This window comes from Camelina sativa, chromosome 14 (assembly GCF_030686135.1).
Source record: "Camelina sativa cultivar CO46 ecotype springtype chromosome 14, ASM3068613v1".
Classification (NCBI taxonomy): domain Eukaryota; kingdom Viridiplantae; phylum Streptophyta; class Magnoliopsida; order Brassicales; family Brassicaceae; genus Camelina; species Camelina sativa.
Genome location: NC_141893.1, coordinates 30145899 through 30173625, shown reverse-complemented (window position 1 = coordinate 30173625; position 27727 = coordinate 30145899). Strand labels below are relative to the sequence as shown.

Sequence of the window (27727 nt, the reverse complement as noted above, 5' to 3'; positions counted from 1 at the left end):
AACACATGTAGGTATGCTACTAAACTAACAACCTCACCCGGACAAAGGAACAACAAAAGACATAACTAGTATGAGGTTCCCGTTCGCAATATCATCCTCTGTTCTCGGAGACACAAGATACATTGGTATGGTTAGCTGACAAAACGTGATTTTTCTCATACCGCTGTATTATGAATCTTGTGTTCAGTTCAACAATAAATTAGAAAGAAAAAAAAAAGAATAAAAATATGAAAATTCCAAATATACTGTATAACTTTGTAAAAGACTTCACTTCTAAATTTTGTTTTTATCAAAAGGTTTTATTTCAAATTATGTTTTGTTTTCTAAAACTAAATTTTCTGATTGATAAATTGTGCTTTAGTTACTTCAGCAATGGTAGATTTCCCCAATTTTATTAAAGACATATAAAATAAGTTAAGTGGAGACTTGACGATCGAGCGGAATAGTATTTTTTTTCTTTGAATCAACAGTCGCGGCAAAGGAGGTAGAAGATATCGAATCAGATCTCTCGCCGGAAACGTCACACCGCCGTATAATATTTATCAAATGGTGAAGGCACTGCAAGGCGCGGCCCAGAATCTGCCGGCGGATGTCAATCAATTGATCGATCAGTTAGAGCGTCACTGCTTAGCTCCCGATGGATCTCTTGTTACCAAATCTGCCTACTCCGATCTTCAACTTGTACGTAATCCATCTCTTACGACGATTGGGTTCCGGTTTTGTTTCCCCAATCTCCTAATTATTCTCTTTGTGATGTGAGACTCTAATAGTTATTGTATCGACATTGCAGGCGAGAGAGGAGATGTCTCGGGAGAGACTACGGTACTTGGAAGCTATGGTAACACTCTTATCCTCTTCTCATTTGCCTTCATCTCTTCAGAATCGTTTTTGGGTTGGATTCAATTCCAGGATTTGAGTTAGGGTTTTTTAGTATTCTGTAGTTATCAAGGGACTCACTTATTTTTTATCATCTGGGTGTTTGTTTAGGCAATTTATTGTGAAGCTGTAGCTATGGTAGAAGAGTACCAGCAAGCTATTTCAGTGGCTAACCATGGTGGGATACGGGATGTTCAGAGTCTATACCCTCAACTTGGTTTGAAGAATTCTCCTCAGGTTTATGAGACTCTAGAGCATAGGTTGGTGGTTGCTGAGGCCGCTCAGAAACTGAGGCTACCTCTTATCTCAGATGATGGTGAAATTCATGAGGAAGAAATTGAGAAATGGAGTATACTATCAAGAAGCTCTCTTGATAATGCTACCACGAGTTTCACGATTAGCTCCACTTCTAACTCAGTGAACTATTTGAATAGCTCTGTAAACAGCGTTGCTGGTGGGGCTAGTCTTAGTGCTGTTGATACTGACGTAGTTGGTGGTGTGCCGAATCGCTTTCTTGGAATAACTCCTGCTTATTTATCCTATGTTCAGCTCCAAAATACTATTTCCATGGTAATGTGAGATCATACTGTGCCTCGTACTGGTTTTTTCATTACTATATCGTGTGCCTTCATCTGCTGATTACAACATAGTTTTGCACCAATTCTTATTAAAGATTGGGTTATGGATATCTTTGGGTATCTAATTTTTCTCTTTTTAATAAATTTGCTTAGGACATGGCTGACTACCAAATGTTTCTTGCCCGTGAGATAGAAGGTCGATTGAAGGACAAATGTGATAAGTTGGCTGATGCCATTGTTGATGACACCGGTAAGATCTTCACCACTAGCAGACTGAGAAAGAGGTCTTTCGTTCCTTACCCAAATTCATTTGTTCCTGTCCCTTAATGCTAAGTTGAGTGCGGATAACGACAAGAATTATCTTATTTTCTACATTTTATGACAGATTCATCCACAGGAAATCGAAATTCAAGTGCTAGGCTCCCAGAAAGGTTAGCTTTATCTCTATGGTTTAACTATGGCTAAAGACACCTAAAAATTCAAACATGATTACCTGAGGATTTTAGTGAAGACTGGTGGTAACTGGCCTTTCTAGAGATATATATCTTGATAATTTGGTATACATGATAACATACTGTAGCTATAAGCCAAGAAATTGCAACTGGAAGCCTTTTTTAGATGAAGGGATCATAGCCAAAGAGAAAAAGTTATGTTAGTGATAGGTATTCTGTTTCTCTGTAAAGTTTATCTAGAAGTCTTGAAGGAGCAGATGACTTTCTCACACTTAGCCATCCTCTTATGGTCTCTAACATCAATCAGTGACAATGTTTTCTTGCATTTACAGGGTTAAGTTTATAATTGAGGAGATTGAAAGGGACGAAGCAGCTCTACGAGAGGACCTCTACTCAGCTGACAGGAAGTTTGCAGAATATTACAATGTAGGTGAAAAGAATACTCATATTATATTTTGCAAAACGAAAACCTAATTACCAGGCTGTTGCATGATATTTTTCTAAAATGTTCTTATATAAGTTTTCTACATGTAAATCAAAGTTACGTCCTTTGAATTATCCTTGTAGCCCTTAATGCTAGTAAGTTCTGATGACTGTTCGTTTTTATTTTGAACAAGGTCCTGGAACAAATACTCGGGGTGCTTATAAAGCTTGTGAAGGATCTAAAGTTAGAACATCAACACAAATATGTAAGGGTTTCAGTGTTTCCCAGTTGATTTAATTGCTGCCTGTTCACATTTAGCTTACTCTTTATATTGTTACAGAATGAAATGCAGAAGACTTGGTTGTGTAAGAGGTGTGAGACCATGAATGCCAAATTGAGGTATCATCTCATCCTTTACTGTTTAGGATCCAAATTTCAGGCTATTGCAGTAGTTAAAATATCTTGTTTGCTTTACTTGAAGGGTTTTAGAAAACGTTCTCCTGCTTGAGACATACACCCCTGACTCCATATCAGCTCTGCACAACATCAGGTGCAGAAATCTATTTTCCAGACATGTTTCTTGCCATGTATTTGATGAACCCATCACCCCGTCTCTCACCTGCAACCCTTATTGTATTTTTCAGGAATTATCTGGTCGAGGCTACCGAGGAAGCTTCAGCTGCATACAACAAAGCGGTTTGTGGCTTTATCCTCTCTTCCATTGCTTAGCTCTAAACCCTGTTTTTCTCTCTTCATTGGCATCTTACTCCCGGTTAATTAATTGAACCTGCAAAATGACACATAGGTTACACGGCTTAGAGAATATCAAGGAGTAGATCCACATTTTGATACAATTGCCAGACAGTACCATGAAATTGTTAAGGTAAGCAAGCATCAATTATGTCATTCCACCTTCTAAATTTGATTTGACTTGTGAGAATGCAATAACACAAATAATGATGAGAGCTTTCATGTTTTGCAGAAACTGGAAAATATGCAGTGGACCATTCATCAAGTAGAAATGGACCTCAAGTCTCAAGACTGATCAGTAGTTTTGTTAACACTTGTGACATATTAGCAAATCTGATCCTCCAGAAAGATTGGATTGGGAGAAAAAATCAGTATTAATTTAAAACACATCCAGTTCATGTGATCCACTACTTGTAATATATACTTACATTGTGTTATATTTCTTTGTTATATACTTATATTGGCCCTTCAAAACAAATGAGAGATAACCAGTTTAACAGTACGCAAACAAAACCTTAAAAGAAATGGAACCTATCTTTTTTCTTTTCAACCAAAAAGCCTCCGTAAATTTGCCTGAACAACAATAATACAACTCTTTTGTCTTTTTAGAACAGTCTTGGTTGTTGTGGATTCCCACTTCTCATCATAGCACAAAACTCGTCATAGTTGATTTTACCGTCCTGTAACAAGAAAGATAACTCGACGTTAGAGATTGAAAACAAAAATGTTTCGAGCGAGAAGGACTTCTTTTTTGGCTTTACATTATCGGAGTCGACATCAGACAAAATCTCTTTGATAGTAGCATCATCTCCCATTCCATACTCCTTCAAAGCAGCCTCTAGCTCGTCTATCGTAATGTATCTATCAAACACAATTCCAACAAATTAAAGTCTCATCCATCATCCTTACAAACCTATTTACCGTTCGTATCAAAAACAAATAAAAAGATCACCCACCCACTCCCATCTTTGTCAAAATGTTGGAAGGCTTTGTAGAGACTTTCATTACTTTCAAGCCTATGTCTATGCATTGTTGCAGTAATAAACTCGATGTAATCTATCGACCCGTTTCCATCAACATCAGCCTGAATCACCAAAAAACTCGAATATGAGCTTTTTAAACATTCGAGGAAAAATGAAATATCTTTGTCTTAGTCCAAACTTACAGCATCCATGAGCTGTTTCACTTCGGCTTCAGTGAGTTTTGATCCCAACTTGGCTAATCCTTCTTTCAATTCTTCATATGTGATTGTACCACTATTGTCCGTATCTATATTAGCAAACATCGCCTTTAAGCCTTGTATCTCTTCCGTGTCAATATTCTCCGCAATCACCTGTTTCCAATTTGAACAGTAAGAAGAAAAAATGACACAAAAGGTCTGTCAGAATTTAGCAACATCTTTGATCTAAACCTTTAAAGCAAGTTTCTTTAGCTTATTCATGGCTCTAAATTGTTTCATCCTTGAGAGAACAGCACTATCAATAGGTTTATCCGATGCTTCTCCACCTTCTCTTAGCCATGGATGCTCTGCAAAAAAGGTAAACCAACCACCACATTTTCAACATTCAAGTGAAGTATACAAGAAGGTAAATCTCTGTGGAAAAAGATTAGATTACTTACGAAGAACTTCAGCAGCAGAAACCCGTCTTTTAGGATCTTGAGTCAACATTTTACGTACCAAATCCTTAGCACTAGTGGAAATTGAAGGCCAAGGTTGGGTATCAAAGTCGATTTCACCTTCCAATATAGCATCAAATATCCCTTTCTCCGTTTCTACATTCCCAAAAGCCAACAAAACCATACTCATGTATACATCACTAACTACACTCTTCTCAAATATATAATCTGAAACTAAAAAAAGACGATAACAGTATCTTATTACCAGCCCAAAATGGAGGTACACCACTAAGTAGAATGTAGAGTATAACTCCAGCACTCCATATATCGATTTCTTTACCGTATCTACGCTTCAAAACTTCAGGAGCAACATAATATGCACTCCCAACTATATCTTTATACACTCTCCCTGCAGAAACAAACCCATCATGCATGACTCATTCAATAACAATCTCTTCCTTTCATCAATTCTCAACAAAAAAGATGTAATAATATATATATACCTTCTTGGATAAAGACTGATAAACCGAAATCAGTGGCTTTGATAAGAGCCTTGTCATCTTTGCTAGATAACAAGAAATTCTCAGGCTTTAAGTCTCTATGCATCACACCCATGAAATGACAAATGTTGACAACATTCACAATCTGCCTACAAACAGAAGCAGCTGCTCTCTCACTGTAATGTCCCTTTGCTAGAATCCTATCGAACAATTCTCCACCAGCACAAAGCTCCATCACCAAGTTCACAGCTTTCTCGTCTTCGTAAGCTCCTTTAAACTCAACAATGTTAGGCTGTCCACTCAAATGCTGCATGATCTGAATCTCTCTTCTCATATCCTCTTTATCAGCTTTAGTCACCAGTTTCTTCTTCGAGATCGACTTGCAAGCGAATCTCTTCCCTGTAGACTTCTCTGTGCACAGATACGTTACCCCGAACTGGCCTCGACCCAGTTCTTTGCTTAGCGTGTACAAGAGTTTCACGTCTTCGTACGGCTTCTCGAGTATTGAAGCAGCACCACCAGCACTGTGTTTCTTCGGCGGATTACGCCACGGAGGTGGTTGATTCGTTCCGGTGGGTTTCTCAGGCGGATCTTGGTGGTTACTACTCCTTCCTCTGTTCTCGATCTCACCGTTTTGTTGTGGTTTCATCACCAATCCGTATTTCTTGGCTAAGCAGTTTCCCATTGCTTCCTCGTCTCTGATCTAGCTCAGATTAGCTCAAAATATCACGACCCAGAGACCAAAGATGGAAACTTTCCTGAAATTTTTTGCCGAGAATCAAGAAAATAAAACAGAGAAATATATGCAAAGGTTTGATTTTTTTGTTTTCCTTTTTTTGGGGTGGGTTTGTTTATATAATCAATTCAGCAAATCAATTCAGCAACGAACTTGTTTCATGAAGCAATGATTTTTGTGAGATTTTAGCACAAAATTTGATTGTTTGAAAAGTTGAATTGCAGAAGAAGAATCATGAAAAGGTTGGGGAAGAAGAAAGTAGTGGAGGGATCCCCTAAAAGGTCGGCTTTTTGGGCAGCTGTGTGTGGACTGTGGAGTTTAGTTATTAGTTGGTGTGACATCAAATTTAATAAGACAAGTCAACTGTTTCTGCTTTGATTTTATCGATTTTTCTTTAATATTGAACTTTCTCAAGTTTTCTTCAATCGTTTCCATGTGAAGCAGCAGCATTGACCACGATGAAGGTGATGATTAATTTAAAAAGCTTATTTGGTTTCATAGCATTAACGGCTTTCATCCATAACCCATAGCATAGTACATTAATAATATAGTTGGAATCATTTTAAAACCAGCATTATTGTAAAATTTGATAAATGCCATGCTCAGAAAAGTATATATATATAATCGAAACTTCCCTAAATACAAACAACACTTGCTTGATGATATTATAACCAACATGAGAGATAGGCGCGATCAGTAACGTTTTAATGTTTTTGCTCCTACCCACTCTACTCAGCACAGACCTAACCTATATCTAACCTATATATATAGGTTTAACATCGTAGACCCTTGTATCATGTTGCAAGATAAATTAGGGATTTTATAAACTCATGAGAGATTGATTGTTGGAGTTTTACATTTCTAGTTTTTCTTATATGAGAGCTAAAGGGGAAGCAAGTTTTGTTTTGTTTGAGGGTGCAAGAGATGAATTCTCTTTATATCCTTAGTTCGTAATAAGTCGATTATCTCTTTGCCTTTCATTCGGTCCTTAGTCTTATCAGTTTCACATGTAAGGTAGGCAACGTTATAGCTTGGAAAGGTATTGGCTCACTGTGAGAAGCGTCCTTGCCCTCAGAACGTGACATTAAAAAGTCTCCCCCAAAATTAGCTTTCACAGCTCTCACTAGTTCAAGTTATGTCTGATCATCATCAATTAATATGTTTCGTAGTCAAGTAGATCTTGCTAGGTATATAAAACCAATAAAAGATACAAGCTACCAACTTTTAAAAAAAAGCTTAATTAATATTAAAAAAAAAAAATTGTGAGATTTGGAACAAACTTTCATTGCCAGATGACTTGCTGAGACAGAAGACCTAACAAATATGAGTAGTCAAGTAGATGACTTGCTGAGACATAAGACCTAACAAATCCTACACACTTAAACTAAACCAAAATGAGAGGTATAACTAATATACTACAAGAAGTACACTCTAGCATCGAGCTGGGTGTATACGCATCTACTAAAACGATGATAAATCTTGAACTACACCTTCGATTGGCTTGAAATAAACGGCACTGGAAAGATGACTCAATTCTCTACAACTTTGATGAAGACATCAAAAGCTGAATCCCTAGACCGGTGGTTCGAGTGATGGCTCGATTGAGTGGTCCGACTGGTGCCCTGAGAATGGCTCGATTGTGGAGGTTGAGAGTGGCTCGATTGTGGCCGCTGAGAGTGGCTCGGTCGTGTGCGTCTCCGACGTCTCCTAAACGCCTGAAATACTTCGAAATGCACAATGCATGCAAGGATGATGCAAAAACTTCCTAAACATGCAAAATGTATAAAAGAGGTTCTAAAATGATGCAAAATGACTAGTTATCCTAGCTAAATGTATGACAAATGCATGCTAAGGAGATGCAAAATATAGACATCACTACCATTAATCTAATGATCATTCACCAACAGTTGGAAAGATGAGTAAATATTTTTCATAAACCTAATAAAACTTCATCTATAAATTTGATAAATCTACATAAATAATTTATTGTTTTCTTATATAATACTTTAACTTTTAATTACTTTTGGTACTTCTAAAAAAATCAAAAGTGATGTACCGGGTAAGACCGTTACATTTCATGGAAGGTAGCCAATGGTAGCTTGTAAAGATATGGGGTCAGCAGTTAGAGAATTAGCATCTTTGGCCTCGAAAGTGATGTACAAAGTGCGTCCCCCGCCATAATGCCAATTTGCCAAGATTTATCAGATTATCAGCATTGAGTTTCTCAAGAGCGATATTGGATAACCGGTGGACCAAGTCTCCGTCGGTTTCGGGTTCATCAGCAACGTCGCTATCCTCGAAGTTAACAGGATAGCGAATCACAAGGTTTCTTTGTTTCGTGGTGTCAAAGTCGTAATCCTTTGTTTTTGTTTTTGTGAAAAGATAAAACACAGAAAAAAAAAATCACACAACCCATTCAAAGAAAAAAGAAACGAAGAAAAAGAGAAGCGGAGGAAAGATTGGATCATTGTTACATACCCCGCTTCTTTTGTGTTCTTCATTGACCAATCGTTCATCTTCCGAATCGAAACTACACGTCGAGTCGCTGGACGACGACATCTCTTCGCACTTCTCCTCCGGCTTCTGACGACCTGTGGATCCATAACCAAGGCAGAGAGATACTCCAAACCCTAATTATGAGAATGGTCACTTTTTTATTTGGAAGCCTACAAGGGTCAAATCTAAACCAAAATTAACAACTTTGCGTGAAAGTATAAACCTTCCACTAAACAGTTATGTCCCTAAACACATGTCATTACATGATATGAAAGATACTTGATAAGTGATTTGTTCCTTCTTTCTTCCTCTACAATGCTTTAGAATTAGAATAGTAGACAAATTACCACAAATATTCAAACTTTTTCTCTGTTCATGGTTTAGGGTGCGTCACATATTGATTTCTTTTAACAAGTAGCGAGTCTGAGCTTATAAAGGTCTCGGCTGATCAATCTATATCAGCAATTCCAAGTTTCCAACTAGTTCTCATAAATTAAAGATTAGCGTTCATAAGACTTGAGAAGAAAGGATTTATGTAGAGACATAACAAAACTAGTTGATTATTTATATATTAACATTTTAACCTTATCATCATTATATTTGTTATTATCGGCTAGGAAATTAACATTTCTTGTTACTTTGGTGAAGTCAAAAATCGTAACCCTTTTAAAAAAAACATAAATATAGATAAAAATTAACAAATCCAAATTCGGAAGATCTAAAAGAGTCAAACTAAATCATAATACCTCGCCCCTTTGGCAATCCTATACGCGACGAAATCTCTTTGCTTTGCTCACCGAGGTTCAATATCTGACTCTTTAAATCAGGAATCTTAGATGTCTTATTTGCCAATCACGGAAGGAGATGCATATAACCCTAATTGGTCTGATTGTGGTGATTGCAAAACCCTAATTGTTTTAGGTTAATAAAACGTACGTTTTGTTAATCAATATTTTGTTTCCTTTCTCAAAACTCGCTCAAATTTCTATGTTTTACTTTTACATTGAAAAAAATTGTTAATTTACCGTTTTTTTTAATTAGTTGACTTATTGTAAGAGTCAATTAGAAAACAAGAAACAAATAAAGGGAAGAAGAAAATATAAAAAAATACACAACCGCATGAGATGAGAAACGTTTTGTTAATTGATGATTAAGTTAGGGTAAACGTCAAAAACCCTAATATACTTGAGATTTTCCTGCCGCTCTTATTTCTCACGTATTTCCTTTTCTTTTGCATAATTAGATATATCAAAAAGTTAATGAACCGACAACGAATGGAAATTTACCGTTTGTCTTGATTCGTCCAAGATTTACTCTCTCCATATTAATCTCTCTCTGTTTCTCATTATTTCTTTTCATCGTTTTGTTTCGCTTCTGATTTCTCTCTAATATTTTCAATTAACGACGACGCAATGACAGAGACAGAGACAGAGACCGAGACTTTCTTGCCTCCTAAGAAACGCATGAGACTGAGTGACGAACCAGAAAAAGCCCTAGTGACGGTTACCGATCCAGGCAACGTCAAGTACAAAGGAGTGGTTCAGCAGCCCAACGGTAACTGGGGGGCTCAGATCTACACAGACCACAAAAGGATTTGGCTTGGAACTTTCAAATCCGCTGCTGAAGCCGCCACCGCTTACGATAGCGCATCCATCAAACTCCGGAGATTCGATGCCAACTCGCACCGGAACTTCCCTCGGTCTGATCTCACTGTCCACGAAGAGGAATTCCAAGATACCTACGAATTAGAAGCTGTGTTAAACATGATCAGAGACGGTTCATACCAGCAGAAATTCAGAGAGTTTCTCAAACTCCGATCTCAGATGGTGGCGCGTATCAACGACGGTGGATCAAAACAAGTCAGAGGAGAAGCAGATAAAGAATCGGACAAGTGCTTCTCTTGGACGCAGCAATTTCAGAAGGAGTTGACACCGAGCGATGTAGGGAAACTGAATAGGCTTGTGATACCTAAGAAGTACGCAGTGAAGTATTTTCCTTACATAAACGATGATCCCAACGAGAAATTAGAAGAGGGCGAGATTGGAGGAGCTGTGGAAGATGTGGAGCTTGTGTTTTACGACAGAAGAACAATGAGACAATGGAAGTTTAAGTATTGTTACTGGAAAAGTAGCCAGAGCTTTGTCTTCACCAAAGGTTGGAATAGTTTCGTAAGGGAGAAGAAACTCAAGGAGAAGGATGTTATCAGCTTTTACATATGTGATGTCCCCGACAATGTCAAGACAGTAGAAGGTCAAGACAAGAACTTCTGGATGATAGATGTTCATTACTATTCAGAAAACGGTTCCGTTGTCCCTGAGGAAGTAAACATGAAAACAGAAAACTTCGTTAGCTCCAAGTTAAAAGATGAAGAAGCCAAAACAGAGGAGAAAAAAGGAAGCTTTATGCTGTTTGGTGTACGGATCCAATGTTCTTCGTGAATTTTACGAGATTTTTTTCTTCTTTCTGTTTAGATTTGAAATAATCAATTCCGTTGAACTGCAACACTATTAAAGATTTAGTAACTAATATAATACAATAGTAGTCTGAGTAACTTATCTTCGTTCTTCATGATTGAGATATAAGTACAAACTAGCAGTTTTCTTGTGAACCAATTGAAATTAATAGATATTAACAAATAGAGCAAGGGGACTTCTCGTTTTCTCATACACAATTCAGGTTAACCAGACCATAATTTAATCGGGATCATGAGATAATTACAACAAACTGTGCCTTGTTCTGCTTGATATGTCGTTAAGTCTCAAAAAGAGCCTTTCTTAAAAAGTTAATATTTCTTTGTACCACATTATCAATATATACTTTAAAAGAATCTGGAACTAGCTGGTTTACCATTATCAATATATCGAAGATGATTAAGAAGATGATTAGATGACCATGTTAATCATCTATAGACTCATTAAAACAGAAACACCAAAAAAAAACAAACAAACAGATAGATTCCTATAGTTAACCAAGAAATACATGAAAACGAATCTCTTGGCCTTTCCAAGAATTTTATCAAAATCTATAACAAATTGCTAATATTTTCATCAGTACAAAGAGGCTAATAAATAAGAATCAAACGATATTGAAAAAATAGCTGACGGAGGAAAAATAACGAAAATATATATAGCTTCAAAAATCAAGCCTAAAGTTTTTTACTAACCATTGTTGATTTCTTCAAACGTTTAGGGTTCTCCGTGATTAGTGTGGGAGGATGCATGATGAGGGAGAAACAAAAAAAATATATAATCAATTGAGTTTTTTTTTTTTTTTCGTGTTAGAATAAATTTAACAATATAAATTAGTTTTTTTTTTTGTTAAACTATCTTCTATTTGCCTTTCGAATTTTATTTTCTTTTTTAACGGAGGAAAAAATACAGAAGAAATTTTAAAATACTAAATTAATTTTTTCTAAATTCAGTATTTTAAAAAATTAAATTAAATAGATATATAATTTTCTCTAAATTCAGTACGCGGTTTTTTATTAATAATTTTTAAATAAAATAAATCATCAGAAAATGTTTTTAGAAAATATTTAGCAAAAAAAAATAAAAAAGGAAATAAATTGATCTTAGTTGTGTTGTTTTCGGTAAGGAGAAGGATGACGCTGTAAAAGCAAAAGAATATAGTTATTGGCTTATAATGGCTTTGATTGGTAACCACATTTAAAAAACGCGGTTAAAACTTTTATAACAGTTGTAAAGAAAGTGGTTAAAAAGAAAGCGGTTTAAGTTAGCGGATGGAAAAGATGGTAGAGTAAAAGAAAATGGTTGAGTATTTAGCTTGATTGGTAACATTACAAGTGTTGAATAGTATAAGTTATAATAAATTATAAAAAAATTGAAATTAATTTAGTTAAAAAATGAAAAAATAAATTATTATTATCTAATTCATAATATAAAATATTGATATATTTAAATGATATTAACTAAATGAAAAAAATGTGATATTAACGAAATTATCAAATGTACATTTTTAATATTTTCATTATATCATATTAACAAAATCATAATCTCCATTCAAAAAACAGCATATTACTATTCAAATCATAATCTTGATTTACTAAATTTTCTTTATTTTTGGCTTACTAATCTTTTCATATAAAAAAAAACATTGAGAAGAATAGAAACATATATTAAATCAAGATTATGATTTGAACAATGAATAAAGAAATAAAAAAAACTGTGCTACCTTTTGCCTAAAAACAAAGGAACTGTGCTCCCTCTTTACAATACCAAACCTTGGTTTTTGTTGGTAGTTAGGATTAGTGTTTGTAACCACCAAAAATAGGTTCTAACAACGTCATCTCCAATGGGAGTATGTAAGCAAATATCTTAAGACAAAAATGGGAAAAAAAACAAATAAAAAATGGTTAGTATGCTAAGAAATATTGTACATCTTTAGCTAAGAAATTTTTGGGCAGCATCTTAAAGCCACGTGTTTACATGTGAATGGGTAGGGGTTTTAGAGTAAAAGGGTAAAAAAAACTTGCGCCTGATTTTATTTTCTTCTTCTTCCTTGAGTCGCGATGTCTCGTTATCTCCGATGGCGACAGAAGCGATCTTGATCTATCTCGTTTGATTTTAGAGGAGAATCGAGAAGGAAATCTCTCTAACCCGCTGGTCAATCGGAGTTTGGTTGGAGAATATACCTTTTGTTGCGATCGGTGTCGCTGTTCTGAGTCTTAGCCGTGACGAGAGACCTAACGTGCCGTTGAGAGTTTGGGTTTCAGTGTGGTTTACATATGGCTTGTGTTTGTGTGTTGAGTATAGGCGGAGGAGACGGCGGCGTGGGAGAGAGGTTTGCGTCACCGCTCTTTGGATGAGGACGATGGTGGTCTTGGGTTTACGAATTCGTCGCAGCAGAATGTTACGTTAGCTCAATTGGAGGATAGAGGAATTACTACTAGGTATTGATTTCGTTTTTAGCAGATTTTGGATTAGATTTGTGCTTTGTTTGATCTGGAATCAGTGTTTATAATTTCGAATTGGAAGAACCTCTCTGCCTGTATATATACATTTTTGAATTTTGGAATCTAAGTTTTTTATAGCTTAATGTTAGTTGATGCTGTACATGTATATATGTGAATCCATGTAACTTTTCGTGTGACCTTTTTCATACTGATCAAGAACATTGATGCAGCGGATAATTAGGATTATTTTCATTTATTTGTATTTTAACATTATTATTAATTATATGATTTACCTTTAGAGGTTTCTAGAATATTAGAGAGATTTATTAGGGTTTTCTGGTTTTATTATAAATAGTCTATTCAGGCCTATTGTATGGGGGAGTTGATTTGATTAATAAAATTAAGAGCTTTTAGCTTTTGTGTGAAGAGTATTCACAAACCCTTGTTTTCAGATAGATCCAAAGAGATCTCAACCATTTCAGGAAGACATTGATCTTAGGTATTCTTAGACTAAATAAGATCTTTGTATTATCTTAGCTTCCGCTACGTCAAACATGGTCGCAATTGATCTTTGTTTGCAGTGTCTTGGAGATATTTTAGGTTATTTTGATGCTTCTTTCTTTATTATTTTTCTGAGTTTCCTATCTCCGCTATTTTTGGATCCCGTAGCGGTACTGGTCGTGGGTAAGATTTTTTTTCTTCTTTCTTCCGTCCACTACTTTGTTGTTTAACTTCTAATATTTGTGATCTTTTTGTTTTGTTTTGTTTTGTTTAGTACTGATCTAAAACGTGAGGGTGGTGGTCGTGGAAACTGAAGAACTACTGAAGATGACATTGCTCCGTAAGCATCCTGGTCTTCAGTTTAATTTTCCATTCCATATGTCTTGAACTCTAGGCTGTTTTAAAACTAATGTTTGTGATACATTAGAGCTACTGAGGAACCCACCACGGAGGTTGAGAAGAGCCCTGTTTCTGAGAAGCAAGGGGGTGAGGATGAAACCGCTGATGCAACCAAAGAAGCCGAAGAGCAAGCACAGAAAGAAGCTGAAGACAAGGTACAGTCATCATCGATTACAGCTATTGCAATATCTTATGAACTCCTATGTAAAGTTTTCATGTTTGCTAATTAGAAAAACTCATATTGTTTGTTGTAATAGGAGATGTCTCTGGAAGAGTTTCCAGAGAGTATGAGAAAATCCTGGAGGAGAAGAAGAAGGCTCTGCAAGCCACTAAGGGTCGAGGAAAGAAAAGTTGACACCAAAGTGTTTGAGTCCATGCAACAGCTTTCTAACAAGAAGACTACTGAGGAGAAAATCTTCGTCAAGCTGGTCCGAAATCTTTATACTTGATGTTTTCTTTCTCGGTTCCCTTTGCCGTAATGGAGCAATAGTTAACCCTTTTTATCTTATTGTTTCAGGGATTTGACATGGCAAACGCAAAGATGCTGCCGAGAAGACCAAAAAGGTCTGCCTTCTTTCTTTTTTGCACTCTTAACATAAATACTGCATAAGTAGTTCCCTCTGTTTAGGCCTTTTTTGAAGCACAAACTGATTTAAGATTAGGAAGAGCAAGATTGTAAATTCATGTTTTATCTTAAAGCAAGTTTCTGAAAAAAAATTTAAGAACTTTGAATTAAGAACTTTACCATTGGAGGTATATTTTTCACTTGTATCTTATGAAGTTATTAGCTTTGAATTTGTATTTTTTCTTCTATTTAAAATAATGTTAACATACGTATTTGTTTACATCTTTACCATTGGAGATGCCCTAAGTTGACTTATTGAGAGGAGTTAATTAAAAAACAAAACAAATTAAATAAAGGGAGGAAGAAGAAAAAAAATACACAACCGCATGAGATGAGAAACGTTTTGTAAATGATTAAATTGGGGGTAAACATCAAAAAACCCTAATTTACTTGAGATTTTCCTGCCGCTCATATCTCATGTATTTCCTTTTTGTTTTGCACAACCAGATTATATTAAAAAGGTGAATAGACCGACAGCAAATGGAAATTCCATTTTTTTTTCATAATTTTCTTAAAATAATAGAAAAAACAACAAAATAAAAATGGAAAATCTAAACTTTATAAATACTCAACGATAAGAAATAATAATATAATCGCTCTCTGTAATTCATTGTTTCTCTTCATCGTTTTGTTTCGCTTCTGATATCTCTCTAATATTTTCAATTAACGACGTACGACGCAATGACAGAGACCGAAACTTTCTTGCCACCCAAGAAACGCATGAGACTTGATGACGAACCAGAAAAAGCCCAAGTGGTTGCGTCTGCTACAAAGACGGTTGCCGTTCGAGGCAAGGTCAAGTACAAAGGAGTGGTTCAACTGCAGAACGGTCATTGGGGGGTTCAGATCTACACAGACCAGAAAAGGATTTGGCTTGGAACTTTCAAATCCGCTGTTGAAGCGGCCATGGCTTACGATAGCGCATCCATCAAACTTGGACGCTACGATGTCAACTCGTACCGGAACTTCCCTCGGTCTGATGTCACGACACACGAACCGGAATTCCAAGATCGCTTCACAACAGAATCTTTGTTGAACATGATCAGAGAAGGATCTTACCAACAAAAATTCAGAGATTTTCTCAGGAGCCGATCTAAGATTGTCGGTGGATCAAAACAAGTCGTCAGAGGAGAAGAATCGAACAAGGGTTTCTCTCGCACGGAGCTTTATCAGAAGGAGTTGACACCGAGCGATGTAGGGAAACTGAATAGGCTTGTGATACCTAAGAGGTACGCTGTGAACTATATGCCTTCCATAAGACCAAAGGAGAAAGAAGAGGGTGAAATAGAGGAAGGTGTGGAGATTGTGTGTTACGACAGCGAATTGAGACAATGGAAATTTAGGTATTGTTACTGGAAAAGTAGCCAGAGCTTTGTCATCACCAGCGGTTGGAAGAGTTTCGTGAGGAAGAAGAAACTCAAGGAGAAGGATGTCATCAGCTTTTACACTTGCGATGTTAAGACATTAGAAGGTCAAATCAAGCACTCCTTGATGATTGATGTTCATTACTCTTCACACAATGGTTCCGTGGTCCCTGAGGAAGCAAACATGACGGTTCATGATAGTTCAGAGGAAGGAATGAAAACTGAAAAATTCGTGAGCTCCAAGTTAAAACATGAAGAAACCAAAACAGAGGAGAACAAAGGAAGCTTTCTGCTGTTTGGTGTAAGGATCCACTGTTCTTAGTAGAGATTTTTTTCTTTCTTTCTGTTTAGATTTGTTGAAGTAATCAATTCTAATAGTTGAACTGTACCACACACTTTTCAAAGATTTAGTAACTAATATAATACAATACTGATTCAGTTGGAAACAATTACTCTCTTTATATCATATCATCTGTTTTTAATGAAATCATATCATCTGTTTTTAATGAAAACAAAAAGAGTAAGACAAGACTAGAACTCTCTTTCACTCATCAAAAGAGTCTGAGTAGCTTTTACATATGTGATGTCCCCGACAATGTCAAGACAGTAGAAGGTCAAGACAAGAACTTCTGGATGATAGATGTTCATTACTATTCAGAAAACGGTTCCGTTGTCCCTGAGGAAGTAAACATGAAAACTGAAAGATTCGTGAGCTCCAAGTTAAAAGATGAAGAAACCAAAACAGAGGAGAAAAAAATAAGCTTTATGCTGTTTGGTGTAGGGATCCAATGTTCTTAGTGAATTTTACAAGATTTTCTTCTTCTTTCTGTTTAGATGAAATAATGAATTTGTTGAACTGCAACACTATTATATATTAATTACCAAAAATTATACAATCTGGAACTAGCTGGTTTCACCTAGGTTAATCTTTCTTTGCACCTAGGTTAGTAGTCTATTCTATATACTTTAAAAGAATCTGGAACTCACTGGTTTCTACCATTATCAATATATCCAAGATGGTTAGATGACCATGTTAAACATCTATAGACTCATTAAAACAGAACAGAAACACCAAAAAAAAAAAAAAAAAAAAAAAAAAAACAGATAGATTCCTATTGTTAACCAAGAAATACTAGCTTAGTCATGGAAACGAATCTCTTGGCCTTGTGAAACAAATCTATAACAAATTGCTAATATTTTCATCAGTGGAGACAAAGAGGCTAAAAAAATAAATTAATAAATCGATAGCGAATCTTCTCTAAATTCAGTATCTGGTGTTGTTATTAATAATTTTTAAATAAAATAAAAATCATCAGAAATTGTTTTTAGAAAATATATAGCAAAAAAAATATTTGATCTTGGTTTTGTTACTAATAATTTTTAAAGAAAATAACACAAGTAAAATCATCCAATATATATTTTTTACAAAAATGAAAAAGGAAATTATTTGATCTTGGTTGTGTTTTGTCTTCCGTAAGGAGGAGGATGACGCCGTAAAAGCAAAAAAAAAAAAATATAGTCATTGGCTTATAATAATGGGGAGACATCGGACACCTCACACCACCAAAAATCAAACGTCAACATTTTCATTTTTGTTTTGTTCAATTCTCAGAATCACAACATCTTTTGTTTGCCCAACCGGTGAGTTCTTCCTTCCTTTCTTTCCTTAGTTATCGAACTGACCCATGAAAATGCCCTCCACACGTCACGTGTTTATGCTTCTTTCGGTGGTGGATCCAAATTTTTTTTATTAAAAACCATTCCTTTGTTTAAAATCATTAGTTCTTTCTTCAACCAACTCTGTTTTTTTTGGTGCTTTCATTGCGTTTGGTGTTTAATCTTCATCTGGGTATTTCTCAAAAATCATAGCTTTATATCTTCAAAGTTTCGAAATTTGTAATACCCTTTTGCTTTTGATTGAGTTGGGTTCCTTCTTGTGATTCATAGATCTGATTCATAGATCTGATCTGATTAGATCGGAGGATCAAGGCTCTTCATTCTCGTCTTTACTTGCTTACTTTCAAGTCTTTTGTTTTATCCAATTATCTCTCTTTCTTGTGTAAAAGATCTTGTTTTATGTTTCTCTCTTGATTTGTTTCTTGGTTAAATGAAACAGCTTAAGATTGGGAATATGAAAATGTCTTTTGGCTGATTTTGGAAATTGGAATGCAGATAGATAGTTTGAGGTTATTATTAGCATGGAAGGAATCATTGTGAGAAGAGTTATACCATCTGACAACAGTTGTCTCTTCAATGCAATCGGGTAATCAATCAGCTCTTTTGAGTTAAGAAGAAGTTGATAGAGTTATTTGCCTTTGAGCCTTAAGTTCTTATCTTTGAGGTCTCTTTCTCTTCTACAGCTATGTCATGGACAAGGACCAAAAAAAAGCTCCTGAGCTGAGACAGGTTTTCTCATTTGTCTTTAGCTTCTTTGATTCTCTTTAGAGTTAGTTCAGCTGCATTCTATGTTTAGCTTCTTTGTAGTTATCAGCTTCATAAAGCTTAGAGGTTCCTGATACCGTTCTTTGGCCAATCTTGATATGGTTAATATCCAATTCCAAACAATCGAAAAGTAGCAATACTTGGGGTAGGTTTATGGAAGAGAATGTTACCAAATGAATTGAGTATTCCCAGTAACCGTTTAGTGAATTTTCCAATCATTATTAAATAGTTCTGAGACATTAGCTGGGTACTATTTTGCTAAGGTGATAGCAGCAGCAGTTGCAAGCAACAAGGAGAAATATAACGAAGCATTTCTAGGGAAGCAAAATGAAGAATATTGTGCTTGGATTCTCAATCCAGAGAAGTGGGGAGGTATCTTTCCCTAATTTTTTCAATATCTCCATACTATCATGTGCTTGATGCTTGTAGGTTTCATCATTGTGTATTGAAAAGTTTCTTTTCTGTTTTCTTTTGTATAGGTGCGATTGAGCTTTCTATATTAGCAGATTATTATGGTCGAGAAATTGCAGCTTACGATATTCAAACTAGTCGATGTGACTTGTATGGACAGGTATCATCAAAATCAAACATACAAATTCTGAAAGAAACAAAACTTCAAAAGTATTAAACATAAGTTTTCTCTTTTTCAGACGAGAAACTACAATGAAAGAGTTATGCTGATCTATGATGGTCTTCACTACGATGCTCTCGCTGTAAGTTGTTATAGTCTCCATTGAAAAAATTAACGGAATTACAAAACTGGTGGCTCAAATACTTCTTTGTTTCCAGTTGTCTCCATTTGAAGGAGCTGAGGAAGATTTCGATATGACTATATTTCCAGTTGGTAAAGATAGATCCATCGGGTCAATCGAAGGGCTTGTACTAAATCTAGTAAAGGACCAACAAAGGTAATAATATATATAAGTGTTAACCATAGTTTTGTTAAATGTGGCTTAAGCAAATAAGAATAAACCCTGTGATTTGGTTTTAATTTGTTTCAGGAAAAGGAGTTACACAGATACTGCAAACTTCACTCTGCGTTGCGGTGTATGCCAAATTGGAGTTATTGGACAAAAGGTCATTTGCTTTGTCTCCTTAAGTTCTTTATTTGGTATGCTTTTAATAACCATAGAGCTTGATTGTGAAACATATATAATTGAAACTGTAACAGGAAGCTGTGGAGCATGCTCAAGCAACTGGTCACGTTAACTTTCAAGAATACAAATAAGAGAATGATTGATTTGATTCATACAAGGGGAAAAGTATATTACAAAAAAACGATGTGCTGTGCTTAATTGTTTTTTCTGTTGTCAACAATTCAAATCCAGTCTGTTGTACTATTATCTTACATTGTCTTCTTTCTTTGGTTACATCCCCTCTAAGAGGACCATTGTTGTCTCACCAATGTCATGAAAATTTGAAAACGAAACTTTCCACTATACATAGTTCACAGCTGCTTTTAGCCTTTGACCATAACAAAACGAAAACAAAAATCAAAGCAAAGCATAACGAAATGAAATGCGCATCTTCGCAAATTTGGTGAGTTTGCAGGAAACTAAGAACTATATCATATAAATTGATGAACAAAGTCTTTTAAGGAACATTAGCGTCTCTTACTCTGCTACAGGTTTTTCTTCCATGAGATGAGATAATAATATTAGAGTACACATTGCTTAATTGCTAATGACCAAATGACATGCGTAATCTAAACTCGGGTCTAAACTGCTCGTTGGCTCTGACTGCTTCCCCGGAACATTATTACTTCATACAGAATCAGAAACCGGTGAAAGATCAGAGAACCCCACGCAGTGCCCCGGGTATTAAAATATGGATCAGCTGTGACCAAAACCGGTTCGGCTCCTAAATCTTCTGTTTAAGAACATGCTTCAACTGAACCTTTTGGCTTTCGATTCGTGCTTCAATGAGTTTTGACTTCAGACTATTCTTCTGTGCACCTCTAGGCCATTCTATGCAACCTTTCATTCCTCCTCGGTTTACATGAGGATGATTCGCTGATTCAGGTGAAGAGTTCCATTGTCCAACCAAATCCATCATTGGGCTGAATCCGCCTTTACTCGAGACTCTGTCCGGTGACACCATTCCCGCGCATGATTTCCTCCCATTTGAAACCCTTCCTCCATTCATACCTTCCATTGATATTACCTTGTAGTTGCTATCTCTGTCTCCATTGCTTGCACCTGATGATCTCCAAAGCTTTGCTATTGATGAAACCTTTTTGGATGAGCGTCTTGGAATGGAACACACTTCACTTATCTCTGTGGTTGGAGTCATTGTCTCATCCCAAACTTTGCCTAAGGACTCTGTACCACCACTCGAGGCGTTGCTGTCTCGGTGATGGTGATTCTTGTTGTTCACAGAAGGAATGCTCCCATCTGGTGAGTAACTTGATCCTTGTTCTTCGAGGTGGCTCACTGTTTCCCAGCCGCTATCATCTTCTTCAATGTCGCCATTCTGGTGAGTAAAAGCATCCGAGTGTCTACCTTTCTTGTTGTTCAAATTGGCATCTGGACTTACGGTGTGAACCTTAGAACCGTGGCTGATTGGACTGTAAGCAACAGATTTCTCCATCTCTCTGTCATGGGCTTCACCGCCATTCATTTCTTCGAATACAGCGTAGATATCATCTGGATTTGCAGGCTCATATGTAAACTCCTTGATTTCTTGGATATTAACTGATGCAGCAGTTTCTCTTAACAACTCCGCCTCTCTCACTTCTTTGACATCAGTAACGATATCCCTGGACCTGAGGAAAGATTCCAAATCTCCTACAAGCTTGTTCATTTGTGAGTACCTTTCCTCGAGTGCTACTTTGGCGTCAATAAGCTTCATCTGGACACGTTCCTCACGCCAGACCTCAGCCATCTGCAGCATTCTTCTTTCATCGTCTACTTCTTCTCTGAGGCTCATGGATTCTCTCTTCAATGCTTCAATCTCCGCTTTATCTTCTCCTATTTCCTTGGCAAGTTCATCGCAAACTTCCTCAATCAATTCTCTTGCCTTCCTTTCCTTTTCATAGTCCTGCATGTAACGCTTCACGGCCAACTTTGAATCTGCAAGCTCGTTGACTAATTTATGATTCACGATTTCTAATCTCTGACGGGTTTTCTTCTCCCTGTTCATATCAGTTTTCATATCATCGATGATTGCTCGGACCTTCTCATGCTCCCTGCTTCGCCATGCAGCCCTCTCCTCGCTAACTTTTCTCAAGAACTGCTCGAGCTTCTTTTTGTGAGATCGCTTCTCGCTCTCAAGATCCTCAATGCGAGCATGTGCTTCCTCCAGCTCTACTTCAAGGGAAGAAACCAATGACACAGCATTCATTTGTTGATCAATACGCTTCATATTGCTATAAATTTGATGTACTTCATCCATTGTATCCAAGCAGACAGGATCCCATTTTGTCGCCCCCTCCATCGCCGAGTGGGGAAATGGCATTGAAGGCTCGAGCTGACAAAAAAAAACAATATAAGACTTGAGGTCAAGAAACCATAAAGAATTTACACAAAATAATCACAACAAAAACCTGAATCAAACAAGAAAAGCCCAACAGAAAAATGTATAGGGTTCCATGCATTAGGATGCCCAAGTTAAAAGCTTCGTAGCTTTAATCAAACCCATTGCCCAAAAAGGTAAGAATGACCAAGGCCTCATAAACTAGATAAGAACCAACTCCGACTCTCAGATTGATGCTCTCAATCTCATTCAAGTTTTACCTTCTGCAGCTTGGGGATATAAGAGAAACTTTTGGGACCTCTTCCATAATACTACATTTGAATATTTATCTGATTTGAAAATGAAAAGAAACAATAACACCAGCAAATTCACAATCAAGTACGCCAATCGATAAGATAACCCCTTATTGGTAATTCCTATAGGGAGGTGGAAATATAATTTCAACTACAAGTATGGTAAAAGAGCGCGCAAAGTCTTTGGAAGAGTAAACATACATCTATTGTTTAGCTAATATCATATACACTAAGAAGATTGAGAAGATAAACACACCTTACACAAGAAGCCATTTTTCGTCGTAGCAATAGTGCTAGGATTCTGCCTTATCTTGTTACTTTGACCACCAGAAGGTTTGTCGCTATGGTGATAAAGATAAGGAACACCCATGTACCCAGCATTTCTCTGCAGGGGGGAACAACAATATAGCTTAAAACAGAAAGCTAAATGATCATAAAGTTTCTTTCTCCATATGAGCACCCATCAGATCTTTCACTAAATCTAGCAGTTTGAGAAACACACAAACAATAGGAAACGCTCTCAGTATTCTAACTGCATACTGTATATGCTTATAATTAGAACTCTAGAACTCTGACGAGATTAACAATCAACTCGAGTTTGGACTACATCATAATTACTAAGTCAGTGAATCCTAATCATCAATCCACTGACTAAGACTTGTAGATGATAAAATTATGAAAGGGAAACAAAAGATGATATAAGGTAATCACAGAGCAGTGGTTGAAACTTGAACTTCAAAGTGAAGCAATCACCAACTGGGTAATAAATTGAGATCATCATCTCTCTCAATACTTCCATTAAATCCACAACAACTACCTCATTCTCACAGTGCAGACACTTCAATTCCTAAGTAAAAGCCACAAAAAAACTACAACTGGATCTCAATAAAAACCATAAGATTCCAAAAACAAATGGTACCTGAAACCCTAACCCCTCTTTCCCCTTCCTCTCTCCGCCGCTGGAACTCGCGTCAGGTACTTGTAACCTCCATAGACCGGCGGCGAGTTTCCTAACAGAGACAGGCCGTGAGATTTTCCTCCGATCCTTGCGGCGAGTAGTCTCAGACCTCTCAACCTGGTTGTTATTATTATTATGATTATTACATCCATCATCCTCGTAATCATCGTCCTCAACAACGCCGCCGCCTTTATCCTTATTCCGATCCTCAACCTTCCATTTCAATAGAGGAGTCTCAGGTCTGCTTCGTCTACCACCAGAAGCGCCGGATCTTCGGTGACGAGTCAAACTCGGGTTCCTTGCTCTGCGTTTAGTGACTCTTTGAATAGCCCTGAGATCTGGAGCGTTAGTGAATAGCTTCGCCTGTAACTCAGAGGCCGGTAATGTCGCCGTCGGATACGGCTTTCCGGTGACTTTCATCTGTTCCTCCTCAACCACTCAATCAACGCCGCCGCCATACACAAAAAAATAAAATTATCTCCAGACCAACCGTGAAGAACCGACGAAAAACCTCGGGGAAAAAGAAAAAAAAAAAGCTCGAGAATCACAGACGAAAAAATGCGTGACTCAGAGAAAGAGAGAGATAGGGAGAGAGAGAGAGAGAGAGAGAGCTCTGAGTTCGCTTTGTTGTATGTATCCGAGAGTCTTGTGACTGGGAACGAGAGAGAGAGAGGAGAAGAAGATGAGTAAAGAGAGATGAGTACGTATGTATTTGTTAAAACCGAAGCGTATTATTGGTCAACGGTATAAGACTAAAACGATGTCGTATCAACAAAAAATACACTCGCGTTGTAGCGCGTGTGGGAGCGTATCCCTAAACTACATGGGGGGAGAGGTTAGCTTGGTGGTGCGTGTTGCAGAGAGACGTTGGGAATATATGATTTTATTAATTAAAAAAAAAACATTTTGTAGTTTCAATAAATGAATAATTGAATAAAGTTGTACGTGTTTATTATTTATTCTACTAATTAAAAATGTTGTATGTACAAAAGATATTGTATTGTGTTGTCTGATGTTAACATAGCAGCTTAAATTATTTTTTAAATGAGAAAATGTATAGAATTGAACATGCAATGCATAAAGCTTTATAATATAAGTCAAATAGATCTCGATTTCTTTTTTTTTTTTTTTTTATATCGGGTTATGACTAAAAAACAAACAAAAGAGACGACGAAGACATCAAAAGGGTATCCTAAGTGAATATTGTCGGCTCATTGGATTCATCAAGCCAGCCTTACTACACATGATCTATATATATGTTTTTTTTCCTTCTAACAAAACTTAATTATAAGAATATAGTATACCATAATAGTTTCAATTTTTTACTACATTTTTTTATCGATATAGGACTGATTCGACTGATTGGAGATTAAATATACCGTGTTCCAAAAAAATATGATACATGGAGTTTCTAAATATAGATTTAGGTTTTTTAATTCTTTATTAATTACGGATTTCTCTATCTGATATTTTTTTTCTTTGTTAAAGTAAAGTTAGATATGTTAAATTTTAGAAATTATATACTTTGAGAATGCATTTAATAAATATTTTCTGAAGTATTTCTGGAAATTGGAAATTTTTATATGATACTTTTGTAATTGTATCCTACTATACTAATTGAGAAGTACAAATATGAAACTAATCTTATAAATGTAAATAATTTTTAAAAAAATAGAGACCAATCAGAATTTCAAAAACTAAGATTATATCCAAGCAGAAAATATTTTTTTTTTATAACTAAATTTCAAAGATTTTGTTATGATTTTAAATTATGATTCTCCTATCATCTTTTTTATTTTATTTTATTTACAAATTGTTTTGAATTATCATATAATATTTATGATTAATAAATATTTAGAATTTTCTGCATATGTTGTGATTTGAATTTTTAAAAACAAAAATACATTACTCAATCTATGAAAAAATGTGTGTTTTAATTTTACACATTGGCGGGTTGGTAAAACTAAATTTATGTGGTTGATAAATTAATAAATTTTATTTACTCACATTTACAATATTATAATTAGTACTTCAAAATATTTAACAAAAATAATGATGCAAATACAACAAACAAACAATATAAAACTATAATATACATCAAACAAATTAAAATACTATAATATTATAAAATAATTAGTATTTAAAAAATATATATATATATATATTTACAGAACAATTGCAAGATTAAAAATAAATATTATCTCAACCACAATAACTTTTTAAAAAAATATATAACAATAATTTTTATTATTATATTATAATTTTTAGAAATTTTTTTTGTGATTTCTCCTAGTTATGTTAGTATTTTCTTAAGACAAAATACTGTTTTTTATATTATTGTTTTCAGCTATTCCTATTTAACAGAAACTCGGCAGTCAAGTATGAAAACAGTTTTCTTTAAAAGTTGATCAAAAAGATGGGAAATGTAAACAGAAATCAATGATCAGTTTATCTTTTTGTAAAACAAAGTTAACTTATGTTGTAATTCATGTGAAAATGTATATTGTAATAGATCAAATATATAGTAAGATCATATTTTATACACAAATACAATCTTAAGAATTGTGGTAATGTGGTATTACATTGATATCTACTTATATTAAAACGACAAAATTGAATAGATCAACAAAGCTATGCACGTTGGATTGCCCCACATCAAACTTTTAATTAAGGAGTATATAGTAGTATATGTTTTTTCGTATTTGCAAATTAGTATGATAATGAATTTTATATGAACAATGCAAACAATAGTTGATTAATGGGGTCAGCCTCTTTTAATGTGCCATCTTAGTGTACTTTCCCATGCTACTCCTTGTTCTTGTTGTGGATCTTTTCTAATTGTTTCATCTTTCTTCTAACACTAATTCATGTTCTATCTCTCGTCTCGTTTCCGCGTACGTATTACTTCCCGCTCTATTATACGTAATTATTTATTCATTTAGTTATCAATTTTACCACTTAACATACGTAATTATGATTTTAACAGTCTTATCAATTAGTTTTTTCATAAAAAAATATAATGATGGTATAATTAAATATAATTTTAATATATAGTTTTTACTAAATGTCAATAGTTAAACAAATAGAAAAAATTGAACAAAACTTAGAGATCACCGGTTCAAATAGAAATAGATCATATTTGATATTTTGATATTTGGTTTGAGAGTATTATGCTTGAATTAGTTTTCTTTTTTGTTTGTCGAAATTTCTATTTGATTCATCAAACATTAAAATGTGATTTCTTTCTTTTTTTGTCAAGTTAATTAATAAGGAAAACTAAAAATATGAAATTTAAGAATAGAGATTTAGATCCTGCGCAACAGATCTTGCCTCTATTTTGTTGATCACTGCAATCTGCATGGTTCAATTATAGTAAAGTACCTGTTTCTTTTTTTTTTTTTTTTTTGGTTTTCAGAACTATAGATCTGCAGTTTTTTTTTTTTTTTTTTTTTGTAATTTTGTATGTGTATATTATTATTTTACCCAAAACTGTTGTAGTCTTGTAGATCTATTATTTGTATCACTATAGCAAAACTGTTTCAAATGCAAACACATCTATTTTAATAATTATTTATTTTTATAATCCTTCAATGTAAACGATGATAATCAACTTTGTATTTCTTACCAACATTTTTTTTAACCATAACGTATAAACGTAATTAATTAGCAATTGGCAAACACGTAAAGACCAATATAAACCACATACATGTATATCAATCGCCACATCGATAAACTTTGTTAAATTTTGTTCCTCCAATTCACACCTCATAAATAAAATTGAATCATTTGTCAGGTTCATTCACAACCAGTACTATAGACTTCTCAGTTGTCATAATCCGAATAAGTATATATTTAATGTGTACGTACTATCACCTCATTATGTATCATAATAAATCCAATGTTTGGTTAAATCTTGAACAACCAAATTAGTTGATTCCTCCCTCTCTAGTGATTTAGTTACTTCTCTCAAATGTAGGCAAATAGATAAAACTTAGTTTCCTAGTATTACTACTTTCTCTTTGGGAATGTAAGAACTTCCACAGCAAACTACTTGCTACAGTTTTTAAAAAAAGGAGAACAGAGAGAGGTTGCTGAGGACAAGTAATGAAAGAGAAGCAGAATAAAGTAGAACAGAGGTTACTGTAGTGTCCATGAGTCAACGAATCCACCAGTTCCAATTTCCACATAATGAATAAAAAAGACACACGTATATGTATTTTCCATTTTCCAAGTTGTGTGTTTCTTGCCTCAGAAACAAACCTTCACGTTACAGGCCTTGTGGCCCAATTAAAGTTTACCCATACAATTTTGTTATGCCACTTCTGATTTG

At 35.3% G+C, this 27727-nt stretch overlaps 4 protein-coding genes and 2 pseudogenes across 10 annotated transcripts; 4 read left to right on the top strand and 2 right to left on the bottom strand.

The window, feature by feature from the left end:
* Positions 1–127: 127 nt before the first annotated feature.
* Positions 128–3558, top strand: LOC104742601 (AUGMIN subunit 4). Its single transcript, XM_010463622.3, has 12 exons — positions 128–681; positions 791–838; positions 988–1446; positions 1608–1704; positions 1840–1885; positions 2239–2332; positions 2524–2595; positions 2671–2729; positions 2812–2880; positions 2975–3026; positions 3136–3213; positions 3313–3558. Exons 1-12 carry the CDS (start codon positions 547–549, stop codon positions 3373–3375), a joined length of 1272 nt encoding a protein of 423 aa, XP_010461924.1. The 5' UTR covers positions 128–546; the 3' UTR covers positions 3376–3558.
* On the bottom strand, positions 3455–6284 carry LOC104742602 (calcium-dependent protein kinase 33). The gene is made up of 8 exons (XM_010463623.3): positions 5201–6284; positions 4963–5106; positions 4701–4853; positions 4492–4607; positions 4246–4413; positions 4037–4164; positions 3842–3941; positions 3455–3760 (listed from the first exon to the last, which is right to left on the bottom strand). The coding sequence occupies exons 1-8, from the start codon at positions 5880–5882 to the stop codon at positions 3686–3688; spliced, it is 1566 nt and encodes a 521-aa protein (XP_010461925.1). The 5' UTR covers positions 5883–6284; the 3' UTR covers positions 3455–3685.
* A 3442-nt stretch (positions 6285–9726) lies between these two features.
* On the top strand, positions 9727–10915 carry LOC104744026 (AP2/ERF and B3 domain-containing transcription factor At1g50680 pseudogene; annotated as a pseudogene).
* Positions 10916–11687: 772 nt separating this feature from the next.
* Positions 11688–20111, top strand: LOC104742600 (OVARIAN TUMOR DOMAIN-containing deubiquitinating enzyme 2). Of its 3 annotated transcripts, none has more exons than XM_087484897.1 (9): positions 11688–11733; positions 18347–18493; positions 18591–18636; positions 18936–19044; positions 19152–19243; positions 19323–19385; positions 19462–19580; positions 19674–19749; positions 19844–20111. In XM_087484897.1, exons 2-9 carry the CDS (start codon positions 18429–18431, stop codon positions 19898–19900), a joined length of 627 nt encoding a protein of 208 aa, XP_087341023.1. In that variant the 5' UTR covers positions 11688–11733; positions 18347–18428; the 3' UTR covers positions 19901–20111. The 3 variants fall into 3 exon arrangements, with proteins under 3 accessions (XP_087341023.1, XP_010461921.1, XP_010461922.1); XM_010463619.2 differs by lacking the exon at positions 11688–11733 and adding an exon at positions 17676–17871 and having other exon boundaries at positions 18403–18493; XM_010463620.3 differs by lacking the exon at positions 11688–11733 and adding an exon at positions 17863–18079 and having other exon boundaries at positions 18403–18493.
* On the top strand, positions 12920–16679 carry LOC104744025 (AP2/ERF and B3 domain-containing transcription factor At1g50680 pseudogene; annotated as a pseudogene). Of its 4 annotated transcripts, none has more exons than XR_015580214.1 (7): positions 13199–13338; positions 13923–14025; positions 14117–14182; positions 14270–14396; positions 14499–14669; positions 14759–14805; positions 15555–16679. The product of XR_015580214.1 is annotated as an AP2/ERF and B3 domain-containing transcription factor At1g50680 pseudogene, transcript variant X2 (transcript). The 4 variants fall into 4 exon arrangements; XR_015580215.1 differs by lacking the exon at positions 13199–13338 and adding an exon at positions 13757–13840; XR_015580216.1 differs by lacking the exon at positions 13923–14025 and having other exon boundaries at positions 12920–13338.
* Positions 20112–20216: 105 nt separating the features above from the next.
* LOC104742599 (uncharacterized) lies at positions 20217–24320 on the bottom strand. Its single transcript, XM_010463618.3, has 3 exons — positions 23359–24320; positions 22696–22824; positions 20217–22140 (listed from the first exon to the last, which is right to left on the bottom strand). The coding sequence occupies exons 1-3, from the start codon at positions 23815–23817 to the stop codon at positions 20533–20535; spliced, it is 2196 nt and encodes a 731-aa protein (XP_010461920.2). The 5' UTR covers positions 23818–24320; the 3' UTR covers positions 20217–20532.
* Between the last annotated feature and the right edge of the window lie 3407 nt (positions 24321–27727).

Coding starts and splice junctions, on each gene's coding strand:
- LOC104742601 (XM_010463622.3), top strand. CDS start 547: ATGGTGAAGGCACTGCAAGGCGCGGCCCAGAATCTGCCGGCGGATGTC. Junction 2,730..2,811: donor ACCATGAATGCCAAATTGAG/GTATCATCTCAT, acceptor CTTTACTTGAAG/GGTTTTAGAAAACGTTCTCC. Junction 2,881..2,974: donor TCAGCTCTGCACAACATCAG/GTGCAGAAATCT, acceptor TGTATTTTTCAG/GAATTATCTGGTCGAGGCTA.
- LOC104742602 (XM_010463623.3), bottom strand. CDS start 5,882: ATGGGAAACTGCTTAGCCAAGAAATACGGATTGGTGATGAAACCACAA. Junction 5,107..5,200: donor ATCAGTCTTTATCCAAGAAG/GTATATATATAT, acceptor TTGTTTCTGCAG/GGAGAGTGTATAAAGATATA. Junction 4,414..4,491: donor TAAAGAAACTTGCTTTAAAG/GTTTAGATCAAA, acceptor AATTGGAAACAG/GTGATTGCGGAGAATATTGA.
- LOC104742600 (XM_087484897.1), top strand. CDS start 18,429: ATGGAAGGAATCATTGTGAGAAGAGTTATACCATCTGACAACAGTTGT. Junction 18,637..18,935: donor AAGCTCCTGAGCTGAGACAG/GTTTTCTCATTT, acceptor TATTTTGCTAAG/GTGATAGCAGCAGCAGTTGC. Junction 19,581..19,673: donor CTAGTAAAGGACCAACAAAG/GTAATAATATAT, acceptor AATTTGTTTCAG/GAAAAGGAGTTACACAGATA.
- LOC104742599 (XM_010463618.3), bottom strand. CDS start 23,817: ATGAAAGTCACCGGAAAGCCGTATCCGACGGCGACATTACCGGCCTCT. Junction 22,825..23,358: donor AAGAGGGGTTAGGGTTTCAG/GTACCATTTGTT, acceptor TCCCCCCTGCAG/AGAAATGCTGGGTACATGGG. Junction 22,141..22,695: donor AAAATGGCTTCTTGTGTAAG/GTGTGTTTATCT, acceptor TTTTTTTGTCAG/CTCGAGCCTTCAATGCCATT.